General features: G+C 43.0%; 1 protein-coding gene across 2 annotated transcripts; it reads left to right on the forward strand.

The window, feature by feature from the left end:
• Positions 1-1,104: 1,104 nt before the first annotated feature.
• Positions 1,105-10,029, forward strand: LOC127774587 (tau-cadinol synthase-like). Of its 2 annotated transcripts, none has more exons than XM_052300856.1 (6): positions 1,105-1,664; positions 5,703-6,084; positions 6,636-6,854; positions 8,310-8,445; positions 9,009-9,257; positions 9,557-10,029. In XM_052300856.1, exons 1-6 carry the CDS (start codon positions 1,388-1,390, stop codon positions 9,848-9,850), a joined length of 1,557 nt encoding a protein of 518 aa, XP_052156816.1. In that variant the 5' UTR covers positions 1,105-1,387; the 3' UTR covers positions 9,851-10,029. The 2 variants fall into 2 exon arrangements, with proteins under 2 accessions (XP_052156816.1, XP_052156815.1); XM_052300855.1 differs by lacking the exon at positions 1,105-1,664 and adding an exon at positions 1,676-4,216.
• Positions 10,030-18,360: the final 8,331 nt, after the last annotated feature.

Genomic DNA, 18,360 nt, shown 5'->3' on the forward strand with positions numbered 1-18,360 from the left:
GACCCTACATATACTGTTATATACGTTACTGTTGGCCTGTTGCAGATGCATCAACGAGTTAGGGTGTGTTTAGTTCACACCAAAATTAAAAGTTTGGATGAAATTGGAACGATGTGGTGGAAAAGTTCAAAATTTATGTGTCTAGGAAAGTTCTGATGTGATGGAAAAGTTGAAAGTTTGAAAAAAAACTTTGAAACTAAGGCTGTGTTTGGATCCAAACTTCAGTCATTTTCCATCACATCAACCTGTCATACACACACAACTTTTCAATCACATCTCCAATTTCAACCAAAATCCAAACTTTGCCATCAACTAAACATAGCCTAAACCAGGCCTTAGGCGAAAGTTGCTGATCCACACATCAGTTTGGCAGGCATCAGAATTTTTGTCCGGTCATTCTCCTACAGTACACAAGTGCATATAATTGCTCTCGCATGGACCCGGACCAGCAGAGATTGAGGTAGCGTGCAGGCGGTGCAGCTCTTCGTCTCTCAAAATCTCCCAATTACCGTACAGAGGTACAGAGTTATGTGATTGTTTTGGAAGATACACGTGCTTAGTCCTATATAAAGCAGCTATAGCTAGTTAAATTAAAGCAACCATATCACACAGAAGATGCAAAGCTAGCTAGTCTTCACAGATATCCTATCTTATAATATTAGATTAATAGTACGTATACACAAAGCTTCTAGCTACTTAATTTCTCGGTCGCTGAAAGGGCACTATGTCTGCAAGCTCCATCCCTCTCCCTCTCTTGTGTAATGGTCCTCCTGTGCATATTAGGGTTAGCCATCCACCGGCTGGGCTTCTTGCTCGTTCGGATGGTGTCCGAGCAAAAGGTTACTTCCGGTAAAGCAATGTTCTGCGACATGCAAGTGGACATGGGATTCGATCCGGGAATGAGCTAGCGTCTAGCTTTGAGCCCTCTGCGTGGGGGGATTTCTTTATCAACTACGAGCCCAAGCCCCTCCAGGCATTTATATACATACTTTATTTTTCGTGCGGTATATGTTTGATTCTAATAACTCTGATAATTAAACTATACACCTTTGATATCCCAGATAATTTTGATACCTAAGTGTTCTCATTATATATTCATCAAGATTGGTGCAATTTTCAAATGTAAAATCTCATAATTAATGCTTATGTTTTTTATTTGTCTTTTTTTAAAGTGACATATATAGTTCTCATGTCCCAAGTACGGATCAATTGTGTTTCATTAATTTTGTTTTTTATTCTAGTTATCTTTGTTCTGCTTTTTGCAAAACATTTGTCATGCCACGAATTGCACAAATTAATTATATTAATTGGAAATCATTTAATTGACCTTATTAACTGTTCATTTCAGTGTATTTTTTCTTTCACTCAATCATAACAAATCAAATTCATGCTGCCAAATAAGCAGAGATCAGAGGGATGGATGATGGAGATGGCCGAAAAACTAAAAAGAGATGTCCGCATACTGTTCGGGACCTGCAATGATATAGTGGAGAAGATGAATTTAATAGATGCAGTCCATCGTCTTGGAATAGATCACCTTTTCCAAGAAGAAATAGGTAGTGCAATAAGTGACATCAAAGGAAGTGAATTCACTAGCTCTAGCCTTCATGAGGTTGCTTTATGGTTTCGCTTACTTAGGGAGCATGGCATTTGGGTATCTCCAGGTATTGTTCTACATGCTAAAACCTAAATGATACTAGCGAAGCATGTGTTAACTGATATAAGGAAATCTGAATATTATTGGTTTCCTTAAAAACCAAAACATTTTTTGAGAACTAAAAAGAACTATAACTAATTATTACAAATAAGTATGGCTTCCAAAATTCTATGAAATCAACAAAAAGTTAATTCCAGCACATAGTGATAGGCGTTTTTGGAAGAGTTGATTGCCAAACTTTTGAATGTTCTCTTTGGATTAGAATTATTTAATTTCCTTATCATTTTGTAGGCGATTCAGAATTGCATTTATTTGCATTAATTCAGTGGAACAACTTCTCTGTATCTGTCCGAACTAACCACACTACAACCTCTGTTTCAAATTGCTCAAATTGCTTGTCAATCTAGCTTTTTGTTAAGTCAAACATTTCTATCTTTGGTCATCAATTTTAGAAATTTTGGGTAATTTAGAAACATATGTATTATGTATTTCGGAAGTATTTTTCATGATGGGTGTACAAACATAAATATTAAGACTTAAACTATACGGTGGCGCTAATACGCGCGCTCCACGCGGAATATTACTTTGAGCGCCACACAACGCTCCCTCCTTCCGATTTTCCTTTTTTTACGACCCCACCTTTCTTCCGTCTGCTTTTTTCGTTTTTTACCACCCCACCTTCCGTGTTTCTTTTTTCTCTTTTCCACCTCATTCGTTTTCATCAAAGAGCCCGGTAAAATATTAACCATCCATATTTTTCCCTTTTTCGTTCGTTCTCTCCAGTTTTTCTGTTTTCGCGTTTTAGTAAAATATTTACTGTCTAGTTTTTCTTTCTGAGTTTTTTGTTTTTCTAGAGTCTCCCCACGTTCCAAAAGTAACGAATTTACTCTATAGAGCTTTCCATTGACTCCCGGCCTCCCATATCTGCACATTCAAAAGAAACAAATTTACTCGCATGAATGCCCCCTTCAAAAGTAACAAATTTACTTGCACGAATGCTCCTACATCGTACGACACCATTCCTAGATGGTCGTAAAAGAATTACTACCAGCTTACAACGCTAGTAGTTCATTTACCAGTGTTATAAATATTGTTCAGACTTCATGGTCTGTGAGTAAAACAACCACCACCTTCCTCTTGATATAGCCCGTGATCTCGTAGCCTGTAATTTATTTACTGATGTGTTCAATACATAGTATAAGAATAAAAACTGATACTAAAAGTATTGTTAATTTGTATCATGAAATGGTCGTACGAATGAAAAAAATTAAAGGCTCAATCACACACGAGTGATAAAATCACTCATAGGTGAATCAAACTAGAAAAGAAAAAAATGACAGTTTCTACCTGGTTACAAGCTCTGTAATATTTATGGGACTGTTGGACTTGTATATTTTATACATTTTATAACTTTCTTTTTTGTTTTAATGTATTAAAAGTAATGGGGGATGCCTCGTTGTAATTTTACTAAAAAATAAATCCATTGTGAATCTGGGATCCTTGAGGCTTTCCTGGATCTTGCTATAAGGATGGACAGGCTGACCTATGTCTTGTGACTGTTAGCGGAGAGGGTAACCGGGTGGCGTCACTACTACAAAATCAATTTTTCATGGCACCACCTTTTTTTTTCTCTAGCAGTTATACGTGGAAACCGTCAGCAAAAATATTACGAGGGGTAGGGGGGCTACGGACCGCCAGCGAAAACAGATCTTCGCTAGCGGCTGGGTTAAGAGGGCCGCCAGCAAAAATATAACTATTTTCGCTGGCGGCCCACTTAAGGAACCGCCAATGAAAATTGGATTTTTGGTAGTGGTCCTCTTTACCAGCTGCCTGTGAAAATCTCTATTTTCGTTGGCGGTTGGTAAAGAGGACCGCCAGGAACAATTCGATGTTCGCCAACGAAAATTCAATGTTCCCTGGCGGCTACTAAAGTGCACTGCTAGCGGAAATCATACCGCACATTACAAAGGCAGCCCCACCGCCACCCACTCCTCCTCTAGATACACTGCCACCCACTCCTCCTCTCTTTGTCCTCGTCTCTCCTCCGCACCCTTCTCCTCCCCCTCCACCGGCGACTCCACCGGTGTTCTCCACCGCGTGGCTTGCACAGTCGGACGGGCCACTGGGCCGCATGGAGGACGCCGTAGGGTCGAAGGAGGATGGATCCACTGCCACCAGGACGCGGGGAGGACAGATCCGCCACCACCGAGCCGTGGGGAGGATGGATCCGCCGCCGCCGGTCCATTGGGAGCACGGATCTGCCGCCGCCGAGCCGCGGAGGCACGGATCCACCGCCGCCGGGCTCCTCCAACCGCCTCCCCACTCCAAGGTCTGGAGGCTGCGGATCAGGGCATGGACTTCGGCGGGCGATGTCACGTGCCGCGGATCCAGGCGATGGAGGTGCGTGGGCGGCGGGCGACAATGACCAAGAACCATGCTCCAGCAAGTTCCAGGAGGAGACGGCGTTCCGGAGCTGGCCTTCCTCTCGCTGTTCCACCACAAGCACCTCATCGGCTTCCTCGGCTACTGTGAGGAGAACGTCAAGCAGCTGCTCATCTAGTAAGTGTGATTGTGGTTGGGGATTTGGGACAACGATTTGGGATTGTGATTAGGGATTCGGGACAATGATTTGGAATTTGTCAAAACTATTTTGGACCTAGATTTTCTATGGTTGTGATTACTGTGATTGTGATTATTGTGGTTGTGATGATTGTGATTGTGATTGTGGTTATTGTGGATTTGGGGGATTTAGGACGGTGATTGTGGGTCGGAGAATTATGGATTTTGGATAGTAATTGGGGATCTTGATTTTTATTTTTTTATCCTAAAATCATTTTCATTGGCGACTCTCACTAGCCACCATTAGTGAAAATCACCTTTTCTCTAGCAGCTGTCCTAGCTTGGCCACCTGTGGAAGTCAATTTTCGCTAGCAGTTGGTGGACCACTAGTGAAAATTTATTTTTTCACTGGCCTTAGGTTTCTGGCAGTGTTGCCGGCCGGCAGCAAAAACCTGTTTCTGCCGCCAGGAAAAAGCCTTTTTGTGCTAGTGCGTGCGGTAGTAGATGATGGAATGATGGAAGGATGTAGCTGCGTGGTATAGAGACGAGCTCGATGTTGCGCAGTAGCAGTTATTCGTCATCTAGCAAGCATGAAAAAAATGCAAAAAACATTCTCGTTCATGTCATACAAACGACGAGCAAAAGAAAAATAGGAAACAACCTCCATCACCGGTGGACTTCACCCTATCCTCTGCGGCAAACCACATGGAGCATGATGTCCAAATGTAGGACATGTGCAGCCCATCAATTTAGATCAGGTAATATTGGAGATTGCATGTTAATTTGATTTGCAAAATGAATTTGGGGCTTCACGCATGAAGGTGAAGGAGAGTATGCAGATGCAAATTGGAGTGTCATTTCGTTACTTTCTTATTCTGCCAATGTCGCCGACATGGAGCAGTCGCCGGTTGTTGCTCTTGGCCTAGATGAACACCTCCTTTCTAGTTAAGGTGCTGCTCGGCTTCCAGCAGCGAACCCCGAAGCAACGTCCATGGTGCGTCATAGATCTATGGGCTGGGATGGTGGATCGATTCAGACCAGGAAAAAAAAAAGGAAAAAATGAAGTGGGGGTGAGAGTGGTTGGTTGGGTACAGGAAAAATATAATATACCAGAAGCAAAGAAGTTGTTTTTATCGAAGTAAATCATTTACTCCATTAGTGGTGGGAGCGGGATGACAGGACGTGTGGTGGGATCGGAAGCAGGGAAGTTGTTTTTATCGAAGTAAATCATTTACTCTGATAATAGTGGGAGCAGGATGATGGGACGTGAGGTGAGGTAGGGCTTGGCTGATATATGTTTGGCGCTCGGAATACTAGGAGCTCCTAGTAGTATCTCTATAATAAGATGTTTTAAAAAATCAATGGTCAACAATACAAATATTTGATTTAGGACAAAATTAAATTGAAACTGAGGGAATACATAGAACGAAATTAATGTGATTTGGAGAAGTGGTTTCCTTTATATGAAGAGGATTATGTCTTGCAGATGCATTCAGGAGATTCAAAGGAGAGGATGGCAGGTTCATCAATACTGGAATAGCTGATGAACCGAGGGGGTTATTAAGTTTATATAATGCAGCACATCTCCTCATCCATGATGAGCCGGAACTTGAAGAAGCAATCTCTCTTGCAAGACACCATCTTGAATTAATGAGGGGTGGAGGTGGGCTCAAACCCCCTCTAGCTGATCAAATCAACCGTGCCCTAGGTTTACCATTACCAAGAGCCTACAAGAGAATAGAAACATTGCATTATATGCTGGAGTATGGGCAGGAAGAAGGGCACAATGTGGATCTTCTGGATCTTGCAAAGCTAGAATTTAACCTGCTGCAGCATGTCCACTTGAAGGAGCTCAGAAATTTTTCTCAGTAAGCATGTGTTTATTTGTTGTACGGGGTATATATATATATATATATATATATAACTTTGGTATTACCAGAAAAACCTTGTTTTGGCAATTCATCTAAACAATCAGACGTTATAAAGTCTACTGGCCCTGCATAGAGCTGGTATACAAATATTTTTTATGGAATATTTGTATACGATCGATGGACAGTTTGTTCAAATGGTCTCTATTGGTAGTAGAATCGATATCTAGACTGCCCATCGATCGTTTATGTTCCAACAGTTTGTATCTATTTATACTGCCATCTCAACTACTAAGTAGTTCTATAATATATTTTATACTGGTATTAAAACTGACAAATTAACGGTTGCTATCACTCCACTAGTGATAATACTAGTATAGTAGTAGAGACCACCGTAAAGGTATTCTCAGTGAAATGGATCTTCACATTGGTAGTATTTTAGGTCTGCTTGATAGGTATACACGTCCACATTATTACTATCATAACTAAACACAATGCTACTCTATCTTAAATACAGTATTAAACATGCACCTGAATCACTTAATTTTCAGGTGGTGGAAAAATATCTATGGATATGTGCATCTAAGTTACGCCAGGGATCATGCGGTGGAAAGTTACCTTTGGTCCTATGTCGTGTTCTACGAGAAAGATTTAGTGCTTTCACGGATGATCTTTGCGAAGATATTTGCACTGCTCGTAACTATGGATGACACGTATGATGACTATGCCACCATCGAGGAAAGCAGGAAGCTGAATGAAGCGATACAAAGGTTGGATTAATATGAAAAAAAAAACAGGGCAAATATCCTTGAGATGAAACCACCTGTGCGGTAGTATTGCGAAAACCACTCCACAACCGCAAACTATACTTACAAGTTTCCAAAAGTTCCCAAACAAATTCTCTCAAAAAACCTGAGTTACGAATACTTTTTTGTCAAGTTGGTGAGGCAATATTTTTTAAAAAATATGTAAATTTCAAGATCTTGACCAATTTGGTTCAAAAAATTACAAAATTTGGAGGTTTGAAAAGCTTTGGAAAACAAAAATAAATCAACATCCAACTGTTTTATACACCTCTTCATTCTTCTATTTGTCAATCGATAAAACTGAATCAATTACAATTCTTGTATTTTACATTATTGTTTGATATGCAAAGTAAATTTTTTGAAGGTTTTATGTATATTGTATCTTTCGTGATGTGCCAAAAACTGACAGGGAAATAGGAAAAACATTTATGTTCTTGTCGGTTTTTACCATCTGGCTCATCACGATTTGCATCATAGCACTTCTAATTCTATACCTGATTTTTTCTGAAGTACCACATGCAAGGATCAGGAAGAACAACCTATGCATACACACTAGTATCATGGCTCATGAAATCGAAAAGGCAAACATTAAGTAAGAGATGTGCAACTATGTGATACAGGCACCCTTGAGGGTTAGGGTTTGAACCATGAAATTTGTCCATTGTTTCGCCACTAAAAAATAAAAAGAGGCAACATTGATGCCACCATCATTGTCCTTGTTACCGTCTTTTCTCAAGTAATAGATGAACCAACAATTTGCAAGATGTTGACCCACACCGTTTAGAGCTATAATTTAGAAATCATTTGTCCAAGAGTTTATATTTTTATAGTACAAGCCATTATAAGGGTGTATTTGGTTCCCAGTAAAGATTAGATATGATATGGCCATTCATATTTTCAAAGATATAGTTCATGATTCAATTTTTTATTTAGTTGGATGGATGGGATGATCCACTTTCTTTCTTAGATGGACGAGGATGGATTGAATGAAAACAATGATCTATTATTAACAATAAAATATGTTAATTCATTAGTATTAACATAATTTTTACTAATTAAGAAAAAAAAGACTAATTATATATAATCAACTCTAACCTTGATAAGTTAATTATCACTAATCAGTTAGTAATTTTTATCAAGATTAGCAAGGGACATTATCCTCAATCCGTCAATTTTGCAGGATGAGATCATTCAACATGTTCGTCGAATGTTCCGTCTCACAGCCTCCGTGTTCACTACTGCCCACACACTATAAACGTGCACAAAATTTGCCACCCTTCCATTTAAATATAATTTAATGTGTTCCCTTTTTTGCTTAGTGGCCGTTACAACCTGATACCTCCCTACCAAACCAATGTGCTTATGCTTGCCAATTGCCAAAGTAATTTCATGCAAATTGCCAATTTGCTTATTGGACAGATGGGATGAAAGTGCTATATCTTTACTACCAGAGTACATGACAAAGTTCTACAATACATTGCTGAACAACTTCAAGGAGTTTGAGGCTCAAGTAGATGTCAGTGGTCAGTACAGGGTTCTGCGCATAAAAAAAGAGGTATACCTATTATATGTACTTTGTTGGTCCACAATTATTTCAAGTGTTTTGATTTGTCCAAGAAATTACACATTGACCATGAATAGTTCATAAAAAATATATTTTTGATAGCTTCAAAACAATCATGATATCAATAATATTTGTCGCATGAATCAATTGGTATAATGTTTTCACATCAGTTTATATATATATATATATATATATATATATATATATATATATATATATAAGTAAATAATGGCCGAAATTTGTGATGTTTGATTTTTTTAATGTAGATGCACACTGTACATAAGTGGGTGGTTGGATGGAGTACTAGTTCATTATAATTCTTAGCACACATTTATATAACACATAGTTAAAGTACTGAAGTACCTACGTTTTGACTTGTAGTTTCCATCAAACTAATTTTTTTTTATTGTATAAGTATTTTGACTATGGCTTGTCCAAATCGACAATTAGCATGCCTGGATCATGTACCTTTGTGTTGAGTACTTTCGTAGTGCAGCCGAACAACAATGTTGCAAAATTTGTATGACTAATTAATTTTATTCACATGCGTGTAGTTCCAAAAGTTATCTGCATTTTATCTCCAAGAAGCTGAATGGTCTCATCAAAATTACAAGCCAAGCTTTAAGGAGCAGGTGGCTTTGTCTACTTTATCATCATCAATGCCACTACTTTGTGCAATTACTACAGTTGGCCAGGATGATGTAGTAACGCGGGAAGCATTTGAGTTGGCAACACAACATAATAGTGCAGTATTAGCTTGTGGAAAGATATTACGCTTCATGAACGACATCGCTGCATTCAAGGTACAAATGAGTAACTCAACTGGGCTTAATTTGAGTACATGCCTTGTACTTCCCTGATTTCTCTTGAGGCTGAATTTTTCCATATCCATCATATACACACTAGCAAAATGCAGCCTACCTAGTAAAGGATATTGATATCATACTACTTAATTATATCTTCACCAATATTAATTTAATGGTGGATAGTTTAATTTGTCACATAATGCTAGCTACCTGCAGAACATTGAAACAAGGAATTCCAAGAAAACCTAGATATGTATAATGTAACTGAATCATATTTCTCTTTCACAAACATGCAGTCTGGAAGAAAGAACAAGGGAGATGCCACAAGCACCGTGGAGTGCTACATGAATGAGCACAAGGTAACAGGCGAGGAAGCCATAGCCAGAATCGATTCAATAATAGAAGATGAATGGAAAACCCTAAATGAAGTTCGGTGTGAGCATCCTCAGGTACTCCCTGTGGTGCAACGAGTTATGAATTTAGCTATTTCTGTGCCCTTCTTTTACAACAAGAGGAGCGATGCATACACATCCTCTAAATATCTTCATAAGATTGTTGAATGTCTCTTTGTTACTCCCATTCCCATATAGACCATAGTTAATCAGCTACCAGCAATGTGGCCATATGTCTATGTAGTTATATGATGTCGGTGGCTATGTACCACCTGTAATAATTCTTATGCGTGTATACTGCATGTACATTGGTAAACAATTAAAAGTAAATAAAAATGCCATGCTCAAAAGTGTATAACCATTTCTGATGTGGCTAAAGAATTCGCGCAAGATGGTTTACATGGGTCATTGGAGATTCCTCGGGTTAACATAAGTGTTAGGAAAAGCTTTAATAGTAAGAGTGAGCAAGGTACAACTCATTCGAATTTGTTAGAAATTGAGGTATATAACATTGTTATTGGTATTTGTTACGATCACAGATAAGTTCACAAGCGCCCAGTTATCATTGTAGCAATTCACCTCAGAGTATTCCAAAGATATTGAATCTTAGGGAACTTGTGTGTATAATCTAAGAAGCCGGATTCAACCAAGAACAACAACTAATGGCAGGCTTAGGTTAGAGAGGATTCCTATGGATTAATTAAATATACCAAATTAAGGTAAAACTCTATTGATTGCTTCGGGCGCCGGATCTCCCCTGATCTGCCGAGCTAGTCCGACCTGCCAATCGAATTTCGCTCCCATCTACCGTAGTGATTGGCGTTTAACCAAAGCGGAAGATAACATCAGAGAGTATCAAAGCTATAAATTAGTCATTTGCCTAAATCATGCCACCGCCATTGAATCGAATAACTGATGGCAACATCGCAACAAGGACGCTGCACCAACCGGTAACCTCCAATGCGACACCGTTAAGAACATTTCAACATTTGGGATGCCACCATCGATAATTTGGATACCTAGAACAGGGATTTAACTTGGAATGTCCACCCGTGGAACAAGTGAGGAAGTGGGTGTTGGGACATCACATCCAGTAAGGTGTGTGGGGCCCACGTTTATCACCATTGTATGTCCTTGAGAAGCCCACGATGACGATGCTGGAGTGGCCCATGATGATGATGGCGTCTACTGACCAATAGCGGCAACACCGAAGCTCGGCTGCCAGAAAGGTTAATGGAAGATGGGCTAGAGGGTTATTAGCCCTCCTGCGGCATTTTAACCATTGCCACACATATTTCTCCCGCCGTCAGTTCTCGTTGCAACCACGTTCATCACAATCATTGTCACGCCCTACAGACCAGGCCCAACCAGATCCAGATTTAGACAATGTGGCCCTCCTATCCTGCCGCTTCATCATCCATAGTTGCAGGGTACCCCATCGCAGCCATCATTCAGGAGTTGAGGTGAGCCAATATACCACAATGCCGCAGCCGGATCTATTCTCGGAGACCCAGATATTTGGACTCCCCACGCACCTATCCCTACCTACAAGTGCCCACCACCGCTCCGCAGCATGGCACCACTCCCGCAAAGCCGCTGCCACCTCAAATCACGGCCGTGCTTGAATGCCTTGTGCTACCATGGAGATTGCCTTGCTGCCGGCGGGCCTCTGATGGCTCGTACAGGCGGCGGCGAGGCAAGGAGGGAGAGGGGAGGTTGGTTGGTGGCTAGGGTTTGATGTAGGTGTATATATCTCTAACGTCCAACACAACATCCCGTATGGTTATAGTTAGGTCGTCAACATTTTATCCATAAATTGTAGTTCTCTCAACTATTTGGAAGATCGTTTGATCCTACAGTATCGTCGATGAACAACGTGCCTAGACAGCTTTAATTTTTAATCCACATAGCTCCACATGGAACCCAACCACAACCTACATCTACTCTTTGATCTGGAAACTGGAATTCTAGCGAGTACCTTCTCTTCTCCTTGTCTAACTCCAAGTTGATAGTCTGCGTCACCCTCCGCCTGCGGAGAGTGTTGGGCATGGCTGATATTTCTGGTTCTTCCTTGCTAGTGGAGCCACAGTCTGTCACGTCCCTACATGTATATATGTGGAAACGAGCTCATCTAGCTACATCGTTGTCAAAATCGAGAAAATTGCACTATTGGGACTGCAAACATGGGGGCTTCGCTATTTTGACACTCTGAGTAGATGACAAATGGGCCCATCTGTGTCTATGAAATGTGGGTCCAGTGTCCTTATAGCAAAGGTTAATGTTTGCAATGTCATAATTGCAAATCCACCGTCAAAATCAAGTGTACAAAATACAGACTAGTCTTTTTGTAGGCCTCAACACAGGGATGTCCTCATCTGAAGGTCAGTGTATGAATGTGGTCAAAAGTGTCAAAAGTGTTAATCAAAAGTAGTTACTTCCTCCATTTCTGGTTATAAGACTTTCTAGCATTGCCCACATTCTTATTGATGCTAATGAATATAGACAGATAGCATCTATATGAATGTGGGCAAATGCTAGAAAGTCTTATAACCTGAAACGGAGGGAGTATATCCTAACATAGATCAATGTTAGGTTGAGCAACCAAATTATGTCAGTTCTAACTTTTAAATTTTCTATCTTTCTTTAAACATAAAAGGTACGCATCAAATATTTAAATCCAAATAGGCGGCTAAATAGAAAATTTCAGGAAATCCAATGTGAAAAGCAAAAGATGTACTAGGAACTGAAAAAAAAGGCAAAATTTGCTACAGGACACTCAAAGATTGTGGTCTTTGCTGTGAGACATCCGAAGATCGTGTATTTGCTCGTGGACACTGTAAAAAAGTGGTAATTAGCTGCTGGACACTCCTCCTATTATTTTATTATTTTTGATCAAGATGGAGAGAGAAAGAGTTGTGTAAGTACCAAAATACCCCTGGACACTGTTCTTCCTCTCTCTATGTTTTTCCCCTTCTTCTTCCTTGCAGCAGAACAGAGGCACAACGGTGGCTGGCCCAAGCTGGGACGGCTCGGCCACGGCGGGGTGGCGGCGGGGGCAGCCACGGCGGGGCGGCAGCAGGGGCGGCCATGGCGGGGCGGCAGCGGGAAGATGACGAAGCTGGCCGCTGCCGCTATCGAGCTCCTGCCGCTCGCTGACGTCTCCGCCTTCTCTACGATGACATCGGTGGCTCGCCTCGCCTTGCGTGACACCGCGCAAACCACCGCGACCATGGACACCAGCAGCACGGCGGCGACGGCGAGCACCAGCCTCGGCCAGCTTCGTCATCTCCACCACCGCCCCACCGTGGCCAGCTTCGTCATCTTCCCGCCGCCGCCCCGCCGTGGCCGAGCCGTGCCGGCTCGGCCCAACCGCCGGCCTCGATATGGAGCAAGGACACGACGTTCTCCTTCGGCGACATCCTGGTGGTGACGGAGCACTTCAACAACGCGTACTGCATCGGCAAGGAGAGCTTCGGGACCGTGTACTGCGCCGACCTCGGTGGCGGGCGCGCCGTCGCCGTGAAGCGGCTCCACGCGTCGGAGACCGGCGATGCATGCTGCGGCAGCTGATGCCGGTGAGCGTCACGACGTAGAACGTCGGCACCATGGGGATGCGGCGCATCGGTGTGAACGAGAAGTCGGCCGCCGTGTTGTTGCTGTTGGGCACGCCGAGGGCGATGAAAAGCGTCGCGTTGCTGTCGAAGAAGGAGAACAGAGAAAGAGAGGAAGAAGAATAGAGAAAGAGAGATTGACAAGTGGGCTCATGGGTAAACTTGTCTTTAACCAAAGTTTCTCTCTTCGTTTTCATCGAAAATAATAAAATAATAGGAGGTGTGTCCAGCAGCTAATTACCACTCTTTTACAGTGTCCATGAGCAAATACACGATCTTCGGGTGTCTCATAGCAAATACCACAATCTTTGAGTGTCTTATAGCAAATTTTGCCTAAAAATAAAAATAAGAACCCGACAACTTGAATGCCATGTGGATAATCTTGCATCTATGCCACTTGCCATGGCAAAGAGTTAAAGGGTCAGAGATTATATCTGATAATCTGAATGAGGAAAACGAGAGGAGATTTCAGAAAACAGTCGAAGGATGCTGCCAGAATAGAATAGTTAAACCCCCTTAAATTCATATGTATATCTTGTAATCCGAGGACCAAGTAAAAACTAAAGCATGTGCATTTGACGCCTTTTTCAGTTTTCACCATCCACATGTCCGTTTTCCACAAGTCGTACGTGGCCGGCTCAAACTCACTTTTTTTTCATGTCAAATATTTTGGTAAGATAAATAGACTGCTCCAGTTGACTTGCAAATGGTTTTTCTCACGGCAGGTTTCATTCCCTGTGGTAAAAAACTGATGGCAATGAACACAAATACTGCAGATCGATCTGCCCAACTCTCTAAGCTAGCAGCAATTTGCAAGATATCCTAATATATTTGTACAAAAGTCAGAAAAAATAATAGTAATATAGATCATGATGTAACATGTCTATATATATATACAAACAATCAAAGCTACTCCCACCGATTCATTAATTTGTCCTCCCTCCGTCAAAAAAAATTAGCACCCTAGAATGGGATGAATCCCATCTAGGATTATGAATTTAGACAATTCGTAGTCCTAGGATGAGTCTCATCCATGCTAGGTTGCTATATGTTGGGACGAAGGTAGTATACAATATAAACATTTATGTGGCACAGATTACCATATACATAAACCTATATTTTCTACCAATATCGCACTCCCTCTCAGCTCTCCCCCACTCCCCACTCTCGGCGATGGCGGCAGCAGCGGTCTGGGGCGACGGTGGGAGTAGCATCAGCGGTGTCAACGAGGGTGGCGGCCTCAAGGCGAGCGGGATCCACCAGGGATCCGCCACCGCTGGGCCTAGGGCACACCAGATCCACCATTGCAGGTCTAGGGTGAGCTGGATCCACCATCACCGGGCCTCGGTTATGTGGATCTGCCAGCAGCGGGCCTTGAGAAGCTCAACCTCCTCGTCGTGGCGGTCTCCGTCCTCCCTTGCCCCTCCCTCTCCGCACCCCACTCGTGCGGATTCACTGGTGGCGACAATGGGAAGGGTGGATCCAGCGACGATGATGATGGCAACGGATCCCGATGCGATGATGGTGGTGGCTTCAGCACGACGATGACGGCAGTGGATCCGACGTGACAGCATGGGTCGATTAGGGTTTTCGGATTTTGGATATACGGTTTCTATATTAATGGGTTTGGAATTTTTATTTGTTTCACCAAAATTATTTTTGCTAGAGAACGGCTTAAGAGCGCGCCCACGAAAATTGTATTTTGGTATGCGGTTGCGCTAACTGCATGCTAAAAGGCTATTTTTCTTAGACACCTAGGTGCAAGCGGGCCACTTAGCCTCCTGCAAAATGATTTTGACCGCATGGAAAAATTGATTCTGTAGTAGTGTTTGTCTCCCGTTTAATTCGGTAGGGTTTCAGTCATGACAGAACTAACCACAACAATGATTTCCACAGCCAAAAAATGCAAAATCCATCAATAAAAAAAATTCAGGAGATGCAAAAGGGAAATCACACAGACAAATCGCAGGCAAGGGTTAGGACATAGTGTTGGTATTTTCTTTTGAAAAATCACAACCAAAATTTGAAAAATGACAGCAAGACTTCCTTAGCAGAACTTGAGTGATGATGCCCCCGGTGCCAGTCTCTGGGAATGGAGGAGTTCGCAGTCATCAAATCGCTGCTCGTTCCCCTCACCGTTGTAGGAATCACTGGTGGTCACATCGCTGAGATATGTACGTGCACGGCACTAGCGTAACGGTAGGGAAACTTCCCATCTGTAACTTTTCTGTAAAACTAATATAATAATAATGTTTTTACTGACTATTATCGTTTAAAAATATAGTTTTTTCTAATTTCTATTAGCGTCGCATTTAAGTTTAGCACTAAATAGTTAAATGTATAAATACGAGAATTTTCTTATTGTTTTCAACCGTCTTCATAAAAATAGTAAAAACTGATACAGTTTCCTATCATATTTATGATTGTTTTCTTTCCAAGGACCTGTATAACTATGTAGATTACATGTATGTTACTATGTGTATATGCACTTAGGTGAAAATTAAAATAATTCTTGTTCTAGCGGCACAGGCACACGATTCAACAGTAGCAGATCAGGAAAAATGAAAGAACGTCAGGGGATAATCCTGCCGCCGCAAGGTTTGCTCTGGCAGCAGTACCATTTGAAAAAACGGTGGTTAACAGCGATCATAATGTGACCTAGACAACTCAAGAAGTCAAGACGGACATGACGAACACTATAAAACTTAAAACCAAGAGCAAAGATAGGACTAAAACCGGTACTCAGAAGCCTTAAGCCTTGTTAGGTTAATCCTAAAGCTTTTTTTTAATCTCCAAGAGAGAGATTGGAGGGGATTGAGAGAGAATAATTCCACACCATAATAAATGTGGAATAAATTCCTCCAAATTCACTCAATCCTATTTTGGGAAGGATTAACCGAACAAGGCCCTAGAGGGAGGGATTAGATGTGTGGAGATTATGGATACCCCATATCTATATGGCAGTTATAATTAGACTGGATATAGGATACCGAATATAGATAGAATATCTTTATTGTATCTCGGGTTTGCTTCTTAACTTGTACGTCAAGAAAATATCCGGAGATTTAGTCGGTTACGATTGTATTTTATCTGTATTTTCATATTCCGTTAGGGATATGAGTTATACCCTGTAATACGGACTCCTTCCCCTATATAAGGAGGGGTCCGAGTCCTTCTTGGGACACAATTCTCTTGAAGATCATACATTCAAAAATACACTCGGCGGATTCATCCCCGGACAGGAGTAGGGTATTACTTCTTGAATAAGAAGGCCTGAACCTGTATAAATTCCTTGACTACAAACCCATCCACTTTTCTAACTTGATAGCCACCCCCTTTCAGTATTGCCGAAATCTTGTTTCGACAGTTGGCACGCCAGGTAGGAGTTGCGTCAAGCTTTTCGCCGATCAGTGCAATGGGTTCCGTCTCCGGCATCGACGACCTCGTCTTCCCTCCCGGGCAGGCGTTTCTGTTCGGCAGCCTCGACTTCATCACCAACGACTTCGGCAAGATCTCTCTCCTCGACTCGGAATCAGACCAGTCGGGAGAGAGCCAGATCATGGCCCCGTTTGGAGTTCCGAACTCGGCCAAGATCTACTCCAAGACCATCTCGATCGAGTCGGCTTCAAACCACTCGGACGAGATCTCATCCTCTTCAACAGCATCAGATCGAGATGATGGGGCTTACCCACCGATCCTAATGAAGCTCCCCGATGATTTGGCGGCCGTCTTCACCACAACGATGTCCTCTCGCCGCAGGCCTAGGCAGAGGTCGGCTTCAACACCGATCCTACCTAGCTCCAGGGAAGTTGGTGTCATCCTCCAGCCACTCGGTACAGTTTCGACGGATCAGTTGGAGGGCTACTCCAGCTCTCCCGGCGTCGACTCGCGTCCAACCGAGATTGTGGAGTACGACGACTTCGGCTTTCGCAGCAACGACCAAGATCTTGACGACTTCGACGAAAGCCTGGAAGATAACTACACCCCTCTCTATTTCGGCGTCTTCATGGCCGATAATGAGACGGAGGAGCAACGCCAAGCCCGAGAAGCCGAAGCACGACACGAGGATGAACGACGCCGACTGGAGAAGGAGCGTCAAGCACAAGAACAAGAACGACTGCGGCGTGAGCAACAGGAACACGAGCGGGCCACTAAGGAGTCAGAAGACCGGCGGCAACGAGCCTTGGATGCAGGGCGCCGAGCGCGAGATCTTATTGGCCAGCAAGATGTTGAGGGGACACCGGTTTTCCGCACCCCACAACAGAATGCTGTTGCCGCGATCACCCTCCTCGACACCCTCCTCAAGGAACCAGACCAAGACCATGATTGCTGCTTCGGTCCCAGTTAACTTCGGAAGCGTCCGCACGCCGACTGGCAGCTGAGTCCCCCATCTTCGATCTCATGACTACCATCAGCCAAGCCTCAGCATTGCCGGCGCGGGATCTAATCGCAGGAGCAGGGGTCATGATGAGCGATCTGTCCACTCGCCTCCCGAGCATCATAGGGAGCGCCGAGTGGAATGACCTCGCTCGCTGCCTCGCCGTCGCCCCCATCGATCTTCGCGAAACGGTCATTCAGCGCCGAGCAGCCCGAGGCCACCATCATTCACCGGATCGCTACGACGACGACCTAGATGGAGTTGCCGCTTTCACCAACGACCTGCGTTGAGTGGATTGGCCAGCCAACTTTAAGCCGACTGGAATAGAGAAGTACGACGGTACCACCAATCCGGAATCATGGCTTACCGTCTACGGTCTCGCAATCCCCGCAGCAGGAGGAGACAGCAAGGCTATGGCAAACTATTTACCTGTGGCTTTAGCAGATTCCACCCGGTCCTGGCTCCATGGATTGCCCCGTGGTACAATTGGATCTTGGGCCGAATTACGCGACCACTTCATTGCCAACTTCCAAGGCACTTTCGAGCGCCCCGGCACACAATTCGACCTTTACAACGTTATTCAGAAGTCCGGAGAATCCCTTCGAGATTACATCCGGCGATTTTCTGAACAACGCAACAAGATCTCCGACATCACCGACGATGTTATCATCGCCGCATTCACCAAAGGAATTCGCCATGAAGAATTGGTCGGCAAGTTC

Source organism: Oryza glaberrima, chromosome 5 (genome assembly GCF_000147395.1).
Source record: "Oryza glaberrima chromosome 5, OglaRS2, whole genome shotgun sequence".
Classification (NCBI taxonomy): domain Eukaryota; kingdom Viridiplantae; phylum Streptophyta; class Magnoliopsida; order Poales; family Poaceae; genus Oryza; species Oryza glaberrima.